The sequence below is a fragment of the Zootoca vivipara genome, chromosome 14, assembly GCF_963506605.1.
Source record: "Zootoca vivipara chromosome 14, rZooViv1.1, whole genome shotgun sequence".
Classification (NCBI taxonomy): domain Eukaryota; kingdom Metazoa; phylum Chordata; class Lepidosauria; order Squamata; family Lacertidae; genus Zootoca; species Zootoca vivipara.
Window position 1 is genome coordinate 8575674 of NC_083289.1, and position 18967 is coordinate 8594640.

At 43.0% G+C, this 18967-nt stretch overlaps 1 protein-coding gene across 1 annotated transcript in view; it reads left to right on the top strand.

Annotated features, from left to right (window-relative positions):
* ARIH1 (ariadne RBR E3 ubiquitin protein ligase 1) overlaps positions 1 to 18967 on the top strand; it is a 52126-nt gene that overhangs the window by 24169 nt on the left and 8990 nt on the right. Inside the window, exons 4-9 of the mRNA XM_035118027.2 lie at positions 8622 to 8714; positions 9580 to 9635; positions 15394 to 15460; positions 16837 to 16943; positions 17296 to 17338; positions 18278 to 18349. Coding sequence (XP_034973918.1) covers positions 8622 to 8714; positions 9580 to 9635; positions 15394 to 15460; positions 16837 to 16943; positions 17296 to 17338; positions 18278 to 18349 — 438 coding nt within the window. The remainder of the gene's footprint in view (positions 1 to 8621; positions 8715 to 9579; positions 9636 to 15393; positions 15461 to 16836; positions 16944 to 17295; positions 17339 to 18277; positions 18350 to 18967) is intronic.

Genomic DNA, 18967 nt, shown 5'->3' on the forward strand with positions numbered 1-18967 from the left:
CAGCGGGAACCCAAGGATTGCCATTGCTTTGCAGGGCCAAGCTGACGCACTCCACGTGGCAACCCTAGCCTGCCTTTCCTGAAATTAGAGTGTACATTGGGTTGGGGAGAGTGCAAAACAATATTAAGAGCAGAAGTATTTTCTTATTGTGGGGAAGGAAAGTGAGAAACACTGCACAGGACACACATGCATACATGGTTCTTTTCCTGCAACATTCTCCCTGTCCCCATAAAGCTTGGTGACTGTTAAGGAGGAGTGGGTTGCCTGCAGGGAGAGGTAGAGAAGAAGAATGAGGAGGAATGTTGGGGGTAGAAGGAGAGAGAAACACAGAAGACACTCCTCACTTTCAGGGTTATGTTTAAATCCCTCCTTACAGGGCACACACACACCATCGAGCTACTTTGCTGTTGTTGTTTTTTGCATTTCTCAAGTGTAAAACTAAGGAACTGTTAGTTACTAAAGCTGGGGATAATTTTTTTGGGGGGGGAGGGGGGAGATTTAAGTCATGCAAAAGTGTTTCCCCACTTTTTTGCCACTGTTTTGTTTCGGGAAGATAATGGGCTGCAGGTTAAAGCTGCCAGTTCCCCCAAATGTTCCTCAGGGAGAAAAAGAGAGAATATGCAGGAAGATATGAGCTGCAAGTTAATTAAAGGGTACCCCCCAGGGCTCCCCTGAATGTTCCTCAAGCCACCCCAGGGTGCCTCAGCACTCTGGTTGAAAACCAGTGCCCTGTGCTGTTTAACATCTACATTAAACCACTGAGCGGGGTTATCCAGAGGTTTGAAGTATGTTGCCGGCAATATGCTGATGGCACACAGTTCTCCTCTGTATCTGCAGGTGAGGCAATGCTTGTGTTGGACTGTTGTCTTGCTTTGATAATAGACTGAATGAGAGCCAACAAACTGGAGCTCAATCCAGATAAGATTGAGGCATTGTTAGTGAGTGGTTCCTTCAACCGGGCGGCTGCCTGCTCTTGATGAGGTTACACTGCCTATGAAGGAGTGGGAACACAGCTTGGATCCTTTGCTGTCGCTTGAGGCTCAGGTGGCCTCAGTGGTATGGAGTGCCTTCCATCAGCTTGGGCTGGTGGCCCACATGTACCTCTATCTGGACAGAGCCAGCCTAGAGCATCTCTATGCTCTAGTAACATTACAGCAACGTGATATACATAGGGCTGCCTCTGAAGAGGGTTCAGAAACTTCAGCTGGTGAAGAATTCGGCAGCCAGGTTGCTCACTGGGAGAAGACTGTTTGAGCACTGCACTGGCTGCCATTAGTTTCCAGGCACAATTCAAAGTGCTGGTTTTGACCAAAAAGCCTTAAACGGCTTAGGACTGCACAGGGACCACCTCTCCCCGTATGAACCTACCGGTACCTGGACCACGAGATCATCATCTGAGGCCGTTCTTTGTGTGCCTCCTCCATGAGAGGTTTGTAGTGTGGCAATCCAAGAACGGACATTTTCTGCAGTAGCTCCCCATTTGTGGAATTATAATTGAAACCCATTGAAAAAGCCTGCAAAACATTCCACCCTGTCCCTTTCTGCTCTTTTAGTGACGGTTCAGTGATGTCTTTATGACATTTCCTGGTTACTTCTGTGTTTGGTGCAATGTACATATTGAACACATATTAACTAGGGGGCTGCCTGTATACCAAAGTAGTCTCAAAATTAATTTCCTTCTAAAATTATTTCCCTTTGTATATTTAATAAACTGTTGTTCAAAGGGATCCTTATAATATTTTTTGTTCTAATCTGTGTTGGCCCATGGTGCATCATCCTGTTGTATAGCACTTCCAAATATCCATTATCCTTCCCTAGCATGTGTTTTTTATAATAGTTTGTCATCTTTTAAAAAAAATATTCAACATGATATTCTCATGCCCCAATAGGAGTTAAGCACAATTAATGTTGGTGGATGGATGGAAAAATGGATTTAGGTCCAACTAATCTTTGTGGACTTTTAATGCTTATCACTTACCTTTCATTAGTAATGTTTTTAAAAGTGTAGAATAATGAATCAATCTTGAAGAAAATGTGAGGTAATGTTGAGGTTTTGCCAATGGTAATACCAAAATGCATATCCTCTTGAAGTAGATGAAAATGTATAATCAAACAACAACAACAACAATCTTTATTACGGTCCATAGACCCATCAATTCGTTACCAAGTGATACACAGCTGGGACACCCCGCCCTCAAACCACTCAGACATCTTACTCAAATTCGGAATAGGAAACATTAGTTCTTGTGACCACCGATAAAAACTTTGCCACTGCTAGTGTTCTGGCATTTGACCGGTCTTCCAATAGGAACCTGATATAGAAATCCTCTGATTTTCCTGGGAGCAATGTATAATTAAACATTAGAGATTCTGTTTTTCCTCTCATTAATTCCAAATTGAATTTTCCCCTTGTCTGTCTTTACTCACTCCCCAGTGTCTGGTGACCAGGCCATTGGTGCACAGAGAACTCTGAGTAATGCTGTATATGCAGGGGTTAGAAAGAGTTCAGTGGGGTTGTTTGCATAGGATGATGCAGCTTTATGAATATTGCTGTGAGCACAGATCTCTGCTTCTGAAACAGCAAAGTTAGATGGAAGAATACTGATGCTAGAGTCAAAGTTTGGAACTTATAAAGCAGCAGAGCAGGTATTTCCCACAGGTAATTGAGAGTGACTAGTGACTATAGCAATATAAAAACACGGGTGGCTCTGTGGGTTAAACCACAGAGCCTAGGGCTTGCCGATCAGAAGGTTGGCGGTTCAAATCCCTGTGACAGGGTGAGCTCCCGTTGCTCTGTCCCAGCTCCTGCCAACCTAGCAATTCGAAAGCACGTCAAAGTGCAAGTAGATAAATAGGTACTGCTACAGCGGGAAGGTAAATGGTGTTTCCATGTGCTGTTCTGGTTTGCCCGAAGTGGCTTTGTCATGCTGGCCACATGACCTGGAAGCTGTACGCCGGCTCCCTCAGCCAGTAAAGCGAGATGAGCGCCGCAATCCCAGAGTTGGTCACGACTGGATCTAATGGTCAGGGGTCCCTTTACCTTTACCTAGTGACTATAGCAATATAAAAACGGCCTTCCTGAATCAGCCAAAGCCCATCTAGTTCAGTGTTCTGTTTCGAACAAAGGCCAGCCAAATGCCTTGAGGTCTTTAGAGGCAGGCACATAGCATAGTGTGGCGCTGTGGGTTAACCCACAGAGCCTAGGGCTTGCTGATCAGAAGGTCGGCGGTTTGAATCCCCGCAACGGGGTGAGCACCCGTTGTTCAGTCCCAGCTCTTGCCAACCTACCGTAGCAGTTCGAAAGCACGTCAAAGTGCAAGTAGATAAATAGGTACCGCTCCAGCGGGAAGGTAAACGGCATTTCCATGCACTGCTCTGGTTTGCCAGAAGCGGCTTAGTCATACTGGCCACATGACCAGGAAGCTGTACCCCGGCTCCCTTGGCTAGTAAAGTGAGATGAGCGCCGCAACCCCAGAGTCATCCGCAACTGGACCTAATGGTCAGGGGTCCCTTTGCCTTTACCTTTTACATAGCATAGTGTGTCTTGACAGGGACTGCCTTCTCATGGCAGCAGCTGACAGGGCCTGTGTGTGTGGTGGCATGTACTCATATTTTTCAGCCCCACCATGTTAATTATGTTATCCCCACCCACGTCATACATACATAGAATCATAGAGTTGGAAGAGACCACAAGGGCCATCCAGTCCAACCCCCTGCCAAGCAGGAAACACCATCAAAGCATTCTTGACATATGCCTGTCAAGCCTCTGCTTAAAGACCTCCAAAGAAGGAGACTCCACCACACTCCTTGGTAGCAAATTCCACTGCTGAACAGCTCTTACATACATTGAGGCAGAACTGGTATAATTAATCTGGAGGTACTTCCAGCAACCCCTAAGGCTTGAGAGGAGAATCTTGTTGTCTAGGTAGCCCAGGACCTCCTTACACACTGCCCAGGCTTGTGCCCCAGAGAGGAGGCGCACTCCATTGTCTCTTGAGACAGACGGGTGCCAACCACAACCAGAGTTCACATGTATGACCCAGGGTGACCGTTGGCTCCACTGGGCAGGAACTCTGACTGCATGTCGCAGGGACTGGGTGGTAGTAGCCCAGCAGCAGCACGGAGTGGACCTTTTATGTTGAATGCAGTCTGCTATCAGGGAGTGCAAGCGTGTGTTCTCATATACCGAGTCTGAATGTGCAGAGTCTAGGAAGCAGAACTTTAAACTTGGCTATAGAAATACTTATGCACTTCATTCTACAGCAGAAGGCAACACAAAACTTGAACTCAAAAACAACGCAGATGAATAAGCCTGGGGTGAGATTCCAGAGCTCTTGCAGATTTTACTGGGTTTGGTTGAGCCTTCACTCTTAACTGCCCACTTGCTGCACTGCATTAAACACGTGCCTCTCAGATCTCCTGGTGAGGATGAACAAAATAGGAGATATGCTATATAAATAGCTGGCAACAAATATTTCTGCGTGGGGGAGCATCTCATGCCATTGCTTTTGTCAGCAGCTAGTTACAGTACTAGACCAGGCTTTCTTGCTGTTTCCTTGAAGTCTGTTGACTAGTCCATAAATGTGATTTAAGTTCAACAAGTTAAAAGGAAGCCCTGAAGAGAAGGCAACTGGAGGTTTAACACCATGCATTTAACATCCCTTGGCTTTGCACATTTTAGATAGAGGGAATTTACGACATATATTTGCATTGCCTGTTGTTGTCCTCAGGTTTGAAACTTTTGCAGTAAAGTAGCCTAAATTTCATGTGAAGCTAGACTTGAAAAAAGTCCTGGGGTTGTTGTTGGTGCTTTAGCTTCCTGCTTCATCCTGGACAGCAAAAGGCAAAATTTTCCCTACCCCCATTCCAGTGCTGGGATGCAGATGGGTATGAATGCTGCTGTTTAAGGAGTGGACGGGGATCTGTCCAGCCACCCATACCTCAGTGCTTCAGTGGAGAAGGTTACAAATGCTGACTGTGTTTGTGCCTGCCTGATGTGTGAGGCTGAGAGTGTGTGTGAGAGAGTGAGAGGAGGGGGCTGGGATGTGTGCTTGTGTCGGGGGGGGGGGAATAAACACACATTTTTTTTCCTCTTTTGGGGAAGATTTTTGTGTATGTCCACTAAAGGTTAGGCAAGTTCTAATACAGCTCAGGTTGATAGAGGTTCGCTATCCTGGTCTTCTTCTTCTTTGGCGATCACTTGTAGCCGAGTAAGATTGTCTTCCATAAACACGGTTTTAACAATGAGTCTGTAATTGACTGTGGAGGCCAATTCTGGATCCGCATGTCCTTCCACAGTGGGGACATTGGTTTTCGGTTGGGAGTTGATCACGGTGTGGATTTGCCAAGCGTGCCTTCCTCTTAGCACGTTTCTCCCTTGCGTCCTGAGATCGAGTGTCTTCAAAGCCCATGACACCTTTGGTAAAGGCTGTTCTCCAACTGGAGCACTCACAGGCCAGTGTTTCCCAGTTTTCGGTGTTTATACTACATTTTTTAAGATTTGCCTTGAGACAGTCTTTAAACTTCTTTTGTTGGCCACCAGCATTATGCTTTCCATTTTTAAGTTCGGAATAGAGTAGTTGCTTTGGAAGATGATCATCAGGCATCCGCACAACATTATTAGTCCAACGAAGTTGATGTTGGAGAATCATTGCTTCAACACTGGAGATCTTTGCTTCTTCCAGTACATTGATATTAGTTTGCCTGTCTTCCCAAGTGATGTGTAAAATTTTTCGGAGACACCGTTGATGGAATATTTCGAGCAGTTGGAGATGGCGTTTATAAGTGGTCCATGTTTCACAAGCATATAGTAAGGTTGGTAGTACAATAGCTTTGTAAACAAGCATTTTGGTTTCCCTGCGAATGTCCTGGTCCTCGAACACTGCACTTCAAACGGGAGAAAGCCACACTCGCAGAGCTCAGGCGATGCTGGATTTCAGCATCAATGTTGGCCCTTGTGGAAAGGTAACTGCCTAGGTAGGAGAAGTGATCAACATTTTCCAACGTTACACCACTGAGTTGGATTTGTGGCGCTGCAGAGGGGTTATTTAGATTTTGTACTTGTTGGTGCAGCACTTTGGTTTTTTGGATGTTGAGTGATAGGCCAAGCTAAGCTCCTGCAAAGATATTTAGGATGGTTTGGAGGTCATCTTCTGAGCGTGTGCACACTACGTTGTCATCAGCATACTGAAGCTCTATGATGGAAGTTACGGTAACCTTACTTTTTGCTTTCAGCCTGTTCAGATTGAAGAGCTTTCCATCTGTTCGATATGTGATTTCTACTCCGGTGGGGAGTTTCCCGTCGACAAAGTGTAGGATCATGGCAATGAAAATAATGAATAGAGTTGGGGCAGTAACACAACCCTGTTTAACACCTGGTCCCACTGTGAATGGTTCACTTTGAGAGCCATTGTTATCTGTGATTGTTGCTGTCATATTGTCATACTGGTAGACTACATTTATTACACCTAGGGAATGTCTTTTTGCAAGTGTAGACCATTCATTAAAAATGATTAATGAAAAGCTGTAAACAAGCCTGCATTCACATCTTTCAGCTTTCAACCCTTGGGGCTACTATACCTGGAAAATTGGGCGGAATTATCCTTCTCCTTCTCCCTCTCCCTCCCCCCCCCATGTGTGTGTGTTGGTGTGTGTTGGTATGGGGACTGGAAGCACTGGGATGTGCAGAAATTAGTTGAGACATGGGAATAGCAGAGGGGGCAGTAGAGCAGAGAAGGCAGTGATTATAACTTCCACAGGTTAACTGCCATTCATAAACTCTGCATGTAGATGGGAGCAGGCTTGTGCTTTTGGCCATGCCTCTCTTGATTATGAATTTCCTCTGTGCCCATGCATTGAGTGGAAAATATGCGAAGTGTACATGTTCTGCATGATCCAGGACCTCTGCATTGAATGCAGAAATTGGCGGGGTTGGGTTTGGCAGGGCATGTGATAGGGAAGGGGGCAGTAGTCACAGCCACCCCTTAAATCTGTGGAGATTTAAGTCAAATTGGAGGTTTTGAGAACCAGGGTGGTGAAAATAATCATTTAATAGTGCATTAAATGATGCACAAGAGGCCAATGTTGCTTCTAGTTCTTTCTCTCATATTACAAATCTCATTGTCACTACTTTCTGCCTCCACCTTCATCTTTGATATATCACATAGAAATGGCCCTCCAAGCCCTTCTGAATTCTCCCCAGGCCACACACCCTTACTGTCCCTGCTTCACATCCTCCTTGAGAGACTTTTCCTGGCTGGAATATGTCCTTGAACTCCGAGAATTCCTCTTGCTTCCCTTGATGGAGGATAGACAGGGGTTTGTGAGTGTGAACACTTGGCTAATTTCTATGCAAAGGTAACAATAGGATTCTTTGCTCTGCTCAGTTTTGCCTCTGGCCACATCCATGCTCTCATGTGACACCCCCCCCCCAGAAGGTTGCTCAGATAAGAATATGACCCATCGCCTAAAAATGGTTCCCTAGCACTGGATTCAGATGATGCTTTGGTCGAAGAACTCCATAGTGCACAGAGTACTATTTTGACATCTGGTATTATTATAAGAAATGCTTTGGGAGTAAGCCCTGAGTAAAAATCTGTACCTGCTGCTTTGCGGGACATCTTCAGAAGAAAAGGCTAAGGAGTAAACCCTACACAAATCAGGAATGTAGTCCCTAAGATGGTTGGATAGCGCCTAGTATGGCTCCTTCTGACAACTTCTGCAGCCAAGTTGGTGCCAAATGTATTGCTCTGCTTTCCTATGGACCACAGTGAGGCTGACAGCGGCCGTCCGGGCAGCCCAGGATCTCCATACACACTGCCTAAGTTTGTGCCTCAGAGAAGGAGGCGCATTCCATTGTGTCTCAAGACAGACGGATGACATCAACAACAATTGCTGTAACGTGTTTATGATCATGTATACTGATTTTCTGATTTGTGATTTATTTATTTTTTACATTATAAGAATGAGGAATGGGGATATTTACTTTTTATGTGCTATTTGAACTTTGAAACAAAGGCACCATAGGATTTTCTGGCTAAAGCAAGTGAGTGCGGTTAGGTCAGTTAATACTTGAAAGAAGCTCTAAAGCAGGGGTCAGCAAACTTTTTTAGCAGGGGGCCGGTCCACTGTCCCTCAGACCTTGTGGGGGACCAGACTATATTTTGAAAAAAAGAAGAAGACATTCCTGTGCCCCACAAATAACCCAGAGATGCATTTTAACTAAAAGGACACATTCTAATCATGTAAAAACATGCTGATTCCCGGACCGTCCGCGGGCCGGATTTAGAAGGCGATTGGGCCTCATCTGGCCCCCAGGCCTTATTTTGGGGACCCCTGCTCTAAAGTAACTGTTGTAGCAGTAATGATAGCTAACAGCCTTCCCCAACCCAGTGCCCCTCAGATTATTCAGGACTACAACTCCTATCAGCCCCAGTCTCTAGGTTGATGAAAATTGCAGCCCAACACAATCCAGAGGACACCAGGTTGGGAAGGGCTGCTCTGAAGGAAAGATGTTGACATTTTGCAAGATGATTCTTCTTTCAGGAAAAAACTGCATACAGCTAATCTTGCAGCAGTGGGAAAAGAGTACACAGTACACATAACATTCTCTCTCTTTGCAGTACTTCACCGGTTTGGAGTGTGGACATAAGTTTTGTATGCAGTGCTGGAGTGAATATTTAACTACCAAAATAATGGAGGAAGGCATGGGACAGGTAAAAACTTTTTCTCCATTATGTTTTGATGTCTGAGAAAGAATTGTTTGATCAAGGGTCCACAACTTTGCTCGCCATTTCATGTGTCTAGGAGGTGTGGAGAGCCTTAGGGTTTGCCCCAACCATGAAACTGGAGGTGGGGTTGCCCCTCTAGTTATTCTGCACTTAGCCAGTTTCCTTCCTGCCCCACCTCCCCTGCTCACAGGTTGAGAGGAAGCCTGAGGATTCTAGGGCTTCAGAAGCACAGTGCTTAAACGACAAACTCCCAACACTCACTCCAGCTCTGTGCTGAAGGGATGATAGCTTGCTGGCTTGACTTTCTTCTTTCAAGGCATTCTATTGCATCAGAAGCAGCTGTAAACCAAAGAGGGAAACTGGTATCAAGATCTTGGTATCAAGCTATGCTTCCATGCAGTGCAAATCCAAAAATGATCCTTCACCTGCCTTCCCAGCTCTAAGCGTGGAGCAGGGAATTGTCCCTCACTCTGTGCTCCGTTTTGGAGTTTCAGTGCAAGTTCAGGGATAAGACACCCACCTGCCTTTCCAAATCTCCCCCGTCAAAAACCAGTCTCCTGGCAACCACAAACTTCTGGTTGACCACCGGAATTTATGGACTCTTCGTTTAGGTTTTGCCTTGGGAGGGTATTTAAAACAAGCACCTGGGAGGTTTGTTTTATATTACAGCTGATGAGTGTTCAGGGGGGAACAGTTAAACTCAGAGCTTAAGCCCTTGGTTGGCCAACCTCTTGTAACTTGTGTTGTGTTTTAGAAGTGCTGCCAAGTATACACAGTTCTTAGAGATTCTTCACTGCCATTCAAATTAAATCAGATGTTCTTTCTGACTCCTGTTTCCCCCCCTCACCAGACAATTTCATGCCCTGCTCATGGCTGTGATATCTTGGTTGATGACAATACAGTTATGTAAGTATTATAGTTGATACATGACTTCAGTAATACCTCCCTTCCTGTGTTGAGCGCAAAAAAAAAAAAACGGTTAAGGGTTGACTGGCCCAAAGCTGTATTTTATCGGAATATAATGGGTCAGTCTTATATGAGCATCCATGGACACACCTATCTTTGGATGCCTTGGGAGAATTGAGCCTCCTCTGTAGTCTCCAAAATGGAAACCAAAGAATGCTTCTGCTTTGCCATCAACTTCACCTTTTTGCTTGCAGTATGTTTTGCTTGCAGGAGCTTTTGTACAAAGTCATAAAATGACTGTTGCTGAAGTTTTCCATTGGCTGATTTCACAGACTTAAAGCAAGAGACCTCTGAACTGCAGTTAGGTCATCTAATAAATTTAAGTTCATGATCTCACAGCCTTACATTAGATGGTTTAGTCAACCTTGTATAATCCTTTCCAGGAATAAAATCCCGAGTTTGGCCTTATTCACCCTCATTCTTTGTAGATTGCTTTTAGTGTTTAAATTAGTGTTGTGGTCCTTTTGCTACTGTTTCCATTTTAAGTTGGGGCTCGTATAAATATGGAAAGTAGGTATAACTGTACTGATGTCGTCATGTGAAGCCCATGTAAAAGGTTCTGTTGTTTTTATAGAGTCTAAAATAATCTGACTAAAACATATACTTTTTGCTGGTTATTAAACTAGTTTTCTCTTGTAATACAACATCAGTTGCAAGGGAGTACTTTTGAGACTGTCCTCAAAAAGCATAAAACAAAAAGGCATATGTTTTAGGTATCCTACCTTTTCTTCCACATGCACTAATTACGTATCTTATTTTTAATGAGACCTGTTCAGAGAGGAATACTGTGCCAGAAGTAAATGTCGTCATCTGTTTGGTCATTGTGTATTGGATTTTCCCCCCTCTATCTGACATCCCCATAGTTTTAAATGTTGTGTTCCATTCATTGTCCAAGGATCTCAGAGGTTCACAGGTGGTCTCCATGTAACGTACCTGTCAGACCTAGGCTTGTTTTGGTTCACAGAGAATTATACCCCCAATCTCTTGTAGTTGTAATTTGTTTTTATGTTTGTTATTTATTTAAAAACATTTCTAAATCACTTTTTTAAAAGAAAAGAAAAGCCCTAAGTGGTATACAGAAACACAATATAGAAACAATAAAACAGTGTCATAAAAACAGAAATTCAGTTAATAGGGTTCAATCTCAGAGGTTCAGGCAAAAAAACACATCTTTACAAAACACATTAGAAGCAACTGATGGATGATGCTTCAGTTATGGCACACTTTGACAGGGGGAGATTGCTTTAAAATCTTCAAGGCATCAAATCAGTGTGTTTCTCATGATGAGAACAATAGAGTTATAGGGTGGTGTCCAGCTTTACTCAGAATAGACTCATTGAAATTAATGTTATGACTTAAGTTGAGTTCATTAATTTCAGTGGTGAAACTTAATCGAATACCATGCATATTCCAAACCATCTGGAAGGCACCAGGTTAACAAAGGCTGATCTGTACCTTTTAAAATGTGTGCTTCCCAAGTACATGTTGAAACATTTGTTATGCTGCCTAGCAGCCAACACTTTATATCCAGTGCCAGCCAATGAATAAACAAGAGGGTAAACAGCGGACACCATATGCCCCAGCAGCTTTCTGCAGCTTTCCTTGACCCGCCCCCCCCAAAAAGATTGAAAGTGACCAGCTAATTTATTTATTTTCCTTAGAGTTCACTCATTGAGTGTTTAATATGCTAGTAGAAATCCCTAGATTATGGTGCACATCTCTCTATTCATAGCCAGCTGTATGAAGGGATGTCGCTGTCTTTCAAAGGTTTCTTGTCCTATGTCTTTTTAGACAATTGTTATGTATAATTTGATCCAGTAGTGCAAAGTGGAAGAGCATCTAGTCTAGTGTACAAAAGTTGGAAATTAGTATTGTGGGTTTTAGTGTGCCAGTGCTCTGGAATATGCCTTAGCATGTGTGGTTTCGCTGGCTTGCCTCCTTGTTCTTCAGACAAGGAGCACAAGGAGGGGAGAGGAGACAGTAACTCTAAAAGGTAAAGGTAAAGGGACTCCTGACCATTAGGTCCAGTCGTGACCGACTCTGGGGTTGTGACGCTCATTGGCCGAGGGAGCCAGCGTACAGCTTCCAGGTCATGTGGCCAGCATGACAAAGCCGCTTCTGGCGAACCAGAGCAGCACACGGAAACGCCGTTTACCTCCCCGCTGTAAAGGTACCTATTTATCTACTTGCACTTTGAGGTGCTTTTGAACTGCTAGGTTGGCAGGAGCTGGGACCGAGCAACGGGAGCTCACCCCGTCGCAGGGATTCGAACTGCCGACCCTCCGATCGGCAAGCCCCAGGCTCTCTGGCCCAACCCACAGCTCCACCTACGTCCCACAGTAACTCTAAGGTCACCTTAATGCAGTGGTTTTGAAACTTGAATTTTATGGGGATACCCATGTTTCTTCAGAAACGTATTGGGTATAGCTAATTGAGAAGATGAGTAATGCAGGATAAACTACCCAGAAAGACTGCTTGTGCATAGTTACCAAAATTCCCCTGCAATGTGGCTGCAGGAAGGGATTTCTGTCTCAGTGTTCTCTTGTTCCCTCTCTCTGTCTTTCTGTTACACTCAGTTCATATGGGACAGGATTGAGGCCCAGTAGACCTCTGCAAAAAACTTTGTGCACCCCTGAGCATGTTCCCCAAATCCTCTTCAGTAAGCTGGATTTCTCAACTTTGAAATAATTTCCTGTAGGTAGAAAGCTTGAAATCAGTAACAAACAGTGTAATATTAAAAAAATGTAAGTGTACCCTTGGTTTGTACACATAAAGCTCCTTCGTGGGCCATGGAAGTTCTAGTTTCTTTAAGCCCATATGAGGCTAGGTAACATAACAATAACACAATGAAGCAGTGCTCATTTTCAAGAGTTTCATTAGAGCTGGCACCTGCAGCCCATTAAATGTTACAGAAGTAATGCTTCAGATGAACCTTTTCAGATATATCTGCAAGGCTCCTCCCTCTTATCAACAGGAACCAGCCATTATATCAGGCAGCAGCAGAGGAGGGATGAGAAGGGATGCCGAGCCACTTGCATTAGTGTAGCTGAGAGACTGGCAATAACTGGTGCCACCTCTGCTTAATCTGTTTCTACTCTAGCTCATCATTAGAAGAACTTTTAATCAAGAACTTGTACATGAATTTGCTTATTTATTCTTCCTTCCCAGTCCATTTGACTTTTATATTATGTCTTTTTAGACTGTAAGCCTGAGGGCAGGGACAGTTCCTGTTTGTAGTCATTAGTAAGTTCCTCTGGGACCTTTTTTGGCAGAACAGCAGAATAACCATAAAGTAATACAACAAAGCAATAAAATGCTATATTGAGGGTTTCTGGACTTAACTTCTGCAGTGAAGATTAGGGGTCAGGTAGGCAAAAAATAATTGCCACCATCTTTTGTACCTACCATATTATTTTTGTGTGTGGACACTTGTAAGTGTGAGGAGGCTTACCAGTGTCAGAAATGCAGTTCCTCAGCCACAGAACATGATTTTAACTTTGAATAGCTGTCAATTGATGGAAAAGGAATTCTGTTAAATGCATCATTGTTTGGTCTTGCATGCCTATTAGTGTGTTCTAGCACACTTTTAAAATGCGGATTGCTATCCCTGTGCTTTGAAGAATGTGTTGCTGTTTGGGTTTTTTTTTTTTTAGTATTGTTGATACTATTTGTCATCTCAATTTGGCTGCTCCTCTCGCTTAGCTCTATTTAACTTTACCTAGTGGTGTTTGAATTTTCTTGTTCTTCCCTCACTATACCTTTTCCCCACACTTCTGTGTTGCGTCAAATGGTTAACTTTAAGGCAGGGATTGTCTTTCAGCTGCTTTGCCTTTTGTTGAATGCTAGCAGGAGGCAGCAAGTGACACAAGTGTTCCAAGGTTTGCACAAGGACCCTGTTATCTTCTGGGCTACGTTTAAAGTGCTAGTTCTTGCTCATATAGCAATTGTGCAGCTTGGGCCCAGTCTATCTTCTTAAGTGCCTGTGCTCATATGAACCCTAGCCTGCTTTTTCAGTGTCTTCCCAGGAGGCTCAGACTGCCTTCAATATCCGGCTGTTAGGTTAGTTGGGACCAAAGTGTAGCTTTTTTTGGTGGCACCCCTGCCTTGTAATTCCTTCCATAACTCATAGAACTGTAGAGTTGGAAGGGACCCCGAAGGGTCATCTAGTCCAAACCCTTGCAATACAGATCTCAAGACACAGTATCCCATCCAATTTGAAACCATAAAAGACCCTGCTTAGCTTTGCAAATGTGCTAGTGGTTTTATTGCCATGCCACTAGTTAGGTTTTGTCGTGCATGTAAACTCCTTAGAGGTTTTATTTACAATTAAGTGGTATGTGAATTCTGTTATATATATATATGAATGACTTAGCCTGACAACTAAAAATGTGTATTTGGCTGATACCTAGGACTTAACCCAGGACAACATAAAAAATATTAAGTACATCTTTCAGAACCATCAGGGGCTTCATTATGGCATTTGCAGGGAAGACATGCTGCAGGCAGAAATGGCATGTAACGTATATTCTGTGTACTTGTCCTTTAAAGCAACAAAAATATTGTAGGCCATATGCCACAAGATGCCCATTTGCAAAGCTGCTTGAGTTAATCTCCACAGTAAAAATTTTACTTAGTTGACGGAATAAATAGTGCAGATATTGGGAGCTCTGCTTGATCAGACCAAAAATCCCAATAGTCCAGCATTTTGCTGGAACCCCCCAGAAAGAGGAAATAAAGCTGTTGGTCTTCTACCAAAGTTGCTCCTAGTTGCTGGTATTTAGTGGCAAACTCCTCCTGAACCTAGAGGTTGCATATAGCCATTAGTCAGGAGTTTAAACATTAATGTTGGACAACCATTACATTCCTTAAAGGAAACCCCTTTGTCAAAGGCTTCTACTTTAAGTTTTTTTTGTCTAGTATACTTGTTTTAGAGCAGAATTATCTAAATAAAGCTGCAAAGCATATGTTAAACATCACAGACAGAGACACTCACTAAATACTAAATTAAAGTTTGATCTTTGTTATGGCTCTTCATTTATCACACGGTGTACTACTTCAGATTATTGCCTTCAGTAATGCATGAAACATACATTAAAACATTGTTTTGTAGTATATGGTTATTTACAAAAAAAGTCTCTTAAATATTTGAGTGGTGTCACCAGAAATCTACAGGTGTCTGTTTTAACTTTTGATGATAGGTTCTGTATGGTATGCATGTGGCACTAGTTAGTGTCTGTTTTTCATTTTGCTTATGACTTTGCAAGTACAGTGTTGTATGTCCATTCACTAATTTACATTGGGATGGAAATAAAAATTAAACATTGCTTTTGTGTTCTGGGCTCTGTGAAAGAATTGGCTGCAGACATGCCAACAACTGAGTAGAACTAATAAGCAAAACATATTATCTGGGGAACAAGAAAGCGAATAAAATCTGGTCACAAAACAGTGGTGGGTTTTTGTTTTTGTTTTGTTTTTAAAGCAGGACATTAATTCTGTTTTTAAAATGTGTGTTTGCCAAGTAAAAATATAGCATGCCTTAAAATTGTGGGGGTAGGGGTGGGGAATTACGCAGTCTGCAACAGTGATTCTCCTTGCTCACGGCTTCTGCCAAGCAATAAAGCTGATGTTGCAAACAATTTCTTGACTGCCAAAAAATGAATGTTCTCAATGAAATGTTCTCTCTCCCTTCTCTTCTTAGGCGCCTCATCACAGATTCAAAGGTTAAATTAAAGTACCAGCATTTAATAACTAATAGTTTTGTAGAGGTGAGTGTTATGTTTCAAACTATGCTGAAGACAGGCTGTGATTTGAGGGCTTTCGCCCATCTCTTTCTTGTCTTACACAGCCGGCATTGACATGTAGTTTTCATGGTGGGGTGTGTGTCAGATTTTGTTCAGTTGTTGGCAGAGGTTGCTTCCCCCACCCCAATTAACAGGGTTGGCCTTGCATAGGCTCATACTGACAGAGAGTGTTAAGCTTTTTGTTAATAGGTGGCATGGTTTTACCTAGAATGCTGCTTCAAATACGAAAATACTTTAAGCTGGAAAAATCACTTTATAGCACAGCATTCTGCAGCAGAAATTTGAAATCCCAGTGCCTAATGTAATGGCTATAGACAGCTGTTCAGGAGATTAGAGAAGGTAATAGTTGTTAAAGGGACATTGCTGATTATGTCCCAGGTATTTCAAGCACTTGATTTATAGTCCTTTGAGAACAGCTAGGCACAAACTTTTTGTGCCTTCATCAGAACCTAGAGCAGGTACTTCTGAACTGACTCTAGTATTACTGTAGGGTGCTATTTAAGCAGATCCGTTACAACTTTAGAATTGGTGAAACTTTGAGGAAACAATAACAGCTTTGCTTGTTGTCCCCTCATTTGTAATAAAAGGATTTTTGAATTCAATTTGTGGAATGCCCGTGAAGCCTAAGGTGAAGAGGACTGAAGAATCACAATAAGCCACATGTGACCCTCAATTCAATCTTTGTTAATGTGCCTGCACCGGTGTGACACTAAACCACAAAACTGCCAGGGTCCCCTGAGCAGACGACACATGTGAGCAGCCCATAAATGAACATCACGGACCTTTGGCCCCCTAAAAATTAAAGCACTTAACATGAAAGATGAGCCATTTTTAAAGCTACCTTGTCAAGCTACCATGCTTATTTTTGAGCTGAAATTGAGATTTTTAAAGCTTTGCCAAAGGGAACAAAATACCTTAGTATGGATGAGTGGCTGTCTTTTAGACATAGATTATGGCCTTTAGAGTGTCTTAATTTGCTTTTTTCATCAGCATGGATTTTCTTATAGGTTGCATTTGTAGTCTTCGTGACAGTTGGGAAGGTTGGTGGGGGACTAAATTGATTATCTGAGTTCTTAGAAGGTCATCCTGGGTAACATTGGGGGGCCCTATCTCATTTTATAACTGCTTCTGTGAAATTGGCTTGGTGTATTCTGCTTGGCTGTTGGTGTGGAGGGACAAGGTCTATACCGAAATGAGAATTGTGGCATTTTCCTGTCAAGATGAAACCAAGCTTTGGCTAAAAGGAGACTTCTGGGGAAATGGAAGGGAAATACCACACTTTGATATCTTTCATTCTGGTCAATTTCCAAGTAAGATCTGGTAGCTTTTTATTTTTGCAGTGCAATCGGCTGTTAAAATGGTGTCCTGCTCCAGATTGCCACCATGTTGTTAAAGTTCAGTATCCTGATGCTAAGCCTGTTCGCTGTAAATGTGGCCGTCAGTTTTGGTAAGCAAACATTTCTTGTGTTGGGTTGTAATGATTTTGGATTGCTTACCACTAAGCAGAAGGTGGTTCCTGTTTCTCTTGAAATGACAAGTTGCCTTGGTAGGCCTACTCATGCCGACTACCAGCAAGCCAAACACTGCCCGTTTGGGATCTGATAAACTTATGAGTTTTTGCATCCTGTCTGGGATTGGAAAATTGAGGTTCTCAAGTACCCGTCAAGCCACATTACCTTGCTGGTATAATGTTTGGCTTAGTAGGTAACAGTTATGGTTGCTTAAATTAGAGCAAGCCTCTAAATTTTAGTGTTGCATAACTATAGACTGTGTAATAGGTATAAATCTTATTTTTACAGCTTTAACTGTGGTGAAAACTGGCATGATCCTGTTAAATGCAAGGTGAGCACTTTAAGTGTATATGGCAGAGTGCTGGAAAAGTAACCTAGCCTTTCTGTTTAAATATCACAGTTGTAGTGTTGTAAAATACTTTGATGATACTTAGCAAGCTATTCAGACATCTTTGCCATGGTTACCTGTTTACTTTCCCTTAAGTTGTGTGTAATTCACCCTGAACTATTTGACTCTGGGTAACAGGTGTATGAAAGAATAGTCCATCTTGACTGTAACAACAAAATAAGCACTCCTCCCCTTAGTTCAGATATTTTATTTCCATCTAGAGGGTATTTGATACAAACATGAAGAAAATCATAGTTGTAAGACATATCCGCAATACAGAATTATTCGAAGGTTTATTCTGGAATCCTGATGTGTTATCTTGGAGTGTTGGATCTGAATGGGCAATCCTTGCTTAATAGGCTATTATGTGTCAAGTTCAGAGGAGCCTGTGAGCCATAATAATAACAATAATAATTTGTTATTTATACCCCGCCCATCTGGCTGGGTTTCCCCAGCCACTCTGGGTGGCTTCCAACAGAAAAATGAAATAAAATAATCTATTAAACATTAAAAGCCTCCCTAAACAGGGCTCCCTTCAGATGTCTTCTAAAAACCTGGTAGCTGTTTTTCTCTTTGACATCTGATGGGAGGGCATTCTACAGGGTAGGTGCCACCACCGAGAAGGCCCTCTGCCTGGTTCCCTGCAACTTGGCTTCTCGCAACGAGGGAACCGCCAGAAGGCCCTCGGTACTGGACCTCAGTGTCCAGGCAGAACGATGGGGGTGGAGACGCTCCTTCAGGTATACTGGACCGAGGCCATTTAGGGCTTTAAAGGTCAGCACCAACACTTTGAACTGCCATGAGATGCAGGTGCACATTTCTGTGTGGCCTTTTTCACTTCTTCTCTTGTTTTACAATTCTTTTTTCTCTCTCTCCTGACAGTGGTTAAAGAAATGGATTAAGAAGTGTGATGATGACAGTGAAACTTCAAACTGGATTGCAGCAAACACAAAGGTTCGGTAGCATCACATTTCTCTTTAAAACATACCATATTGGCCCGAATATAAGCTGCACCGCAAATAAGCTGCACCTTTAAAACTCAGAGGCTTGGGAGCTGCAGACGGGCTGCGCTCCATTGCCCCGTGCTCCCGGGCTGCTTCCGGGGGGGGGGGGGTGCCAGTGAATATAAGCTGCACTTTAACTTTTCACAATCAGAATTTGGAAAAAAGGTGTGGCTTATATTTTGGCCAAGACGTTAAGTGCTCAAAATTTCACGCTTGCAGAGCTGCTTTTCCCTTACAAAGACATAACTGTCAAATCCTGAACTGTCATTGTGAGTAGTGAGGGGTAAGTCCTTCATGTAAATAATGGGGCTGTGTTTTCCTAACCCCCCCCCCCCAACTTCAAAGTTCACAGTGAAGCCAAACATTACCACCAAAAGGTACAACAGGCTTCTGTCTAGCTCTACTTAAAATGAGGCTTTTAGAGCTAAATTGAAGAGAGGTGCCAAATTGGCAAACATCTCAGTACTTTGTAGATTGAGAAGTACTTACATGTGGTTTGCTGAGTATAGGAATACAGAAAATTGCTGTAGACCAAATCAGACCATTGGTCCTACCTAGCTCAGTATTG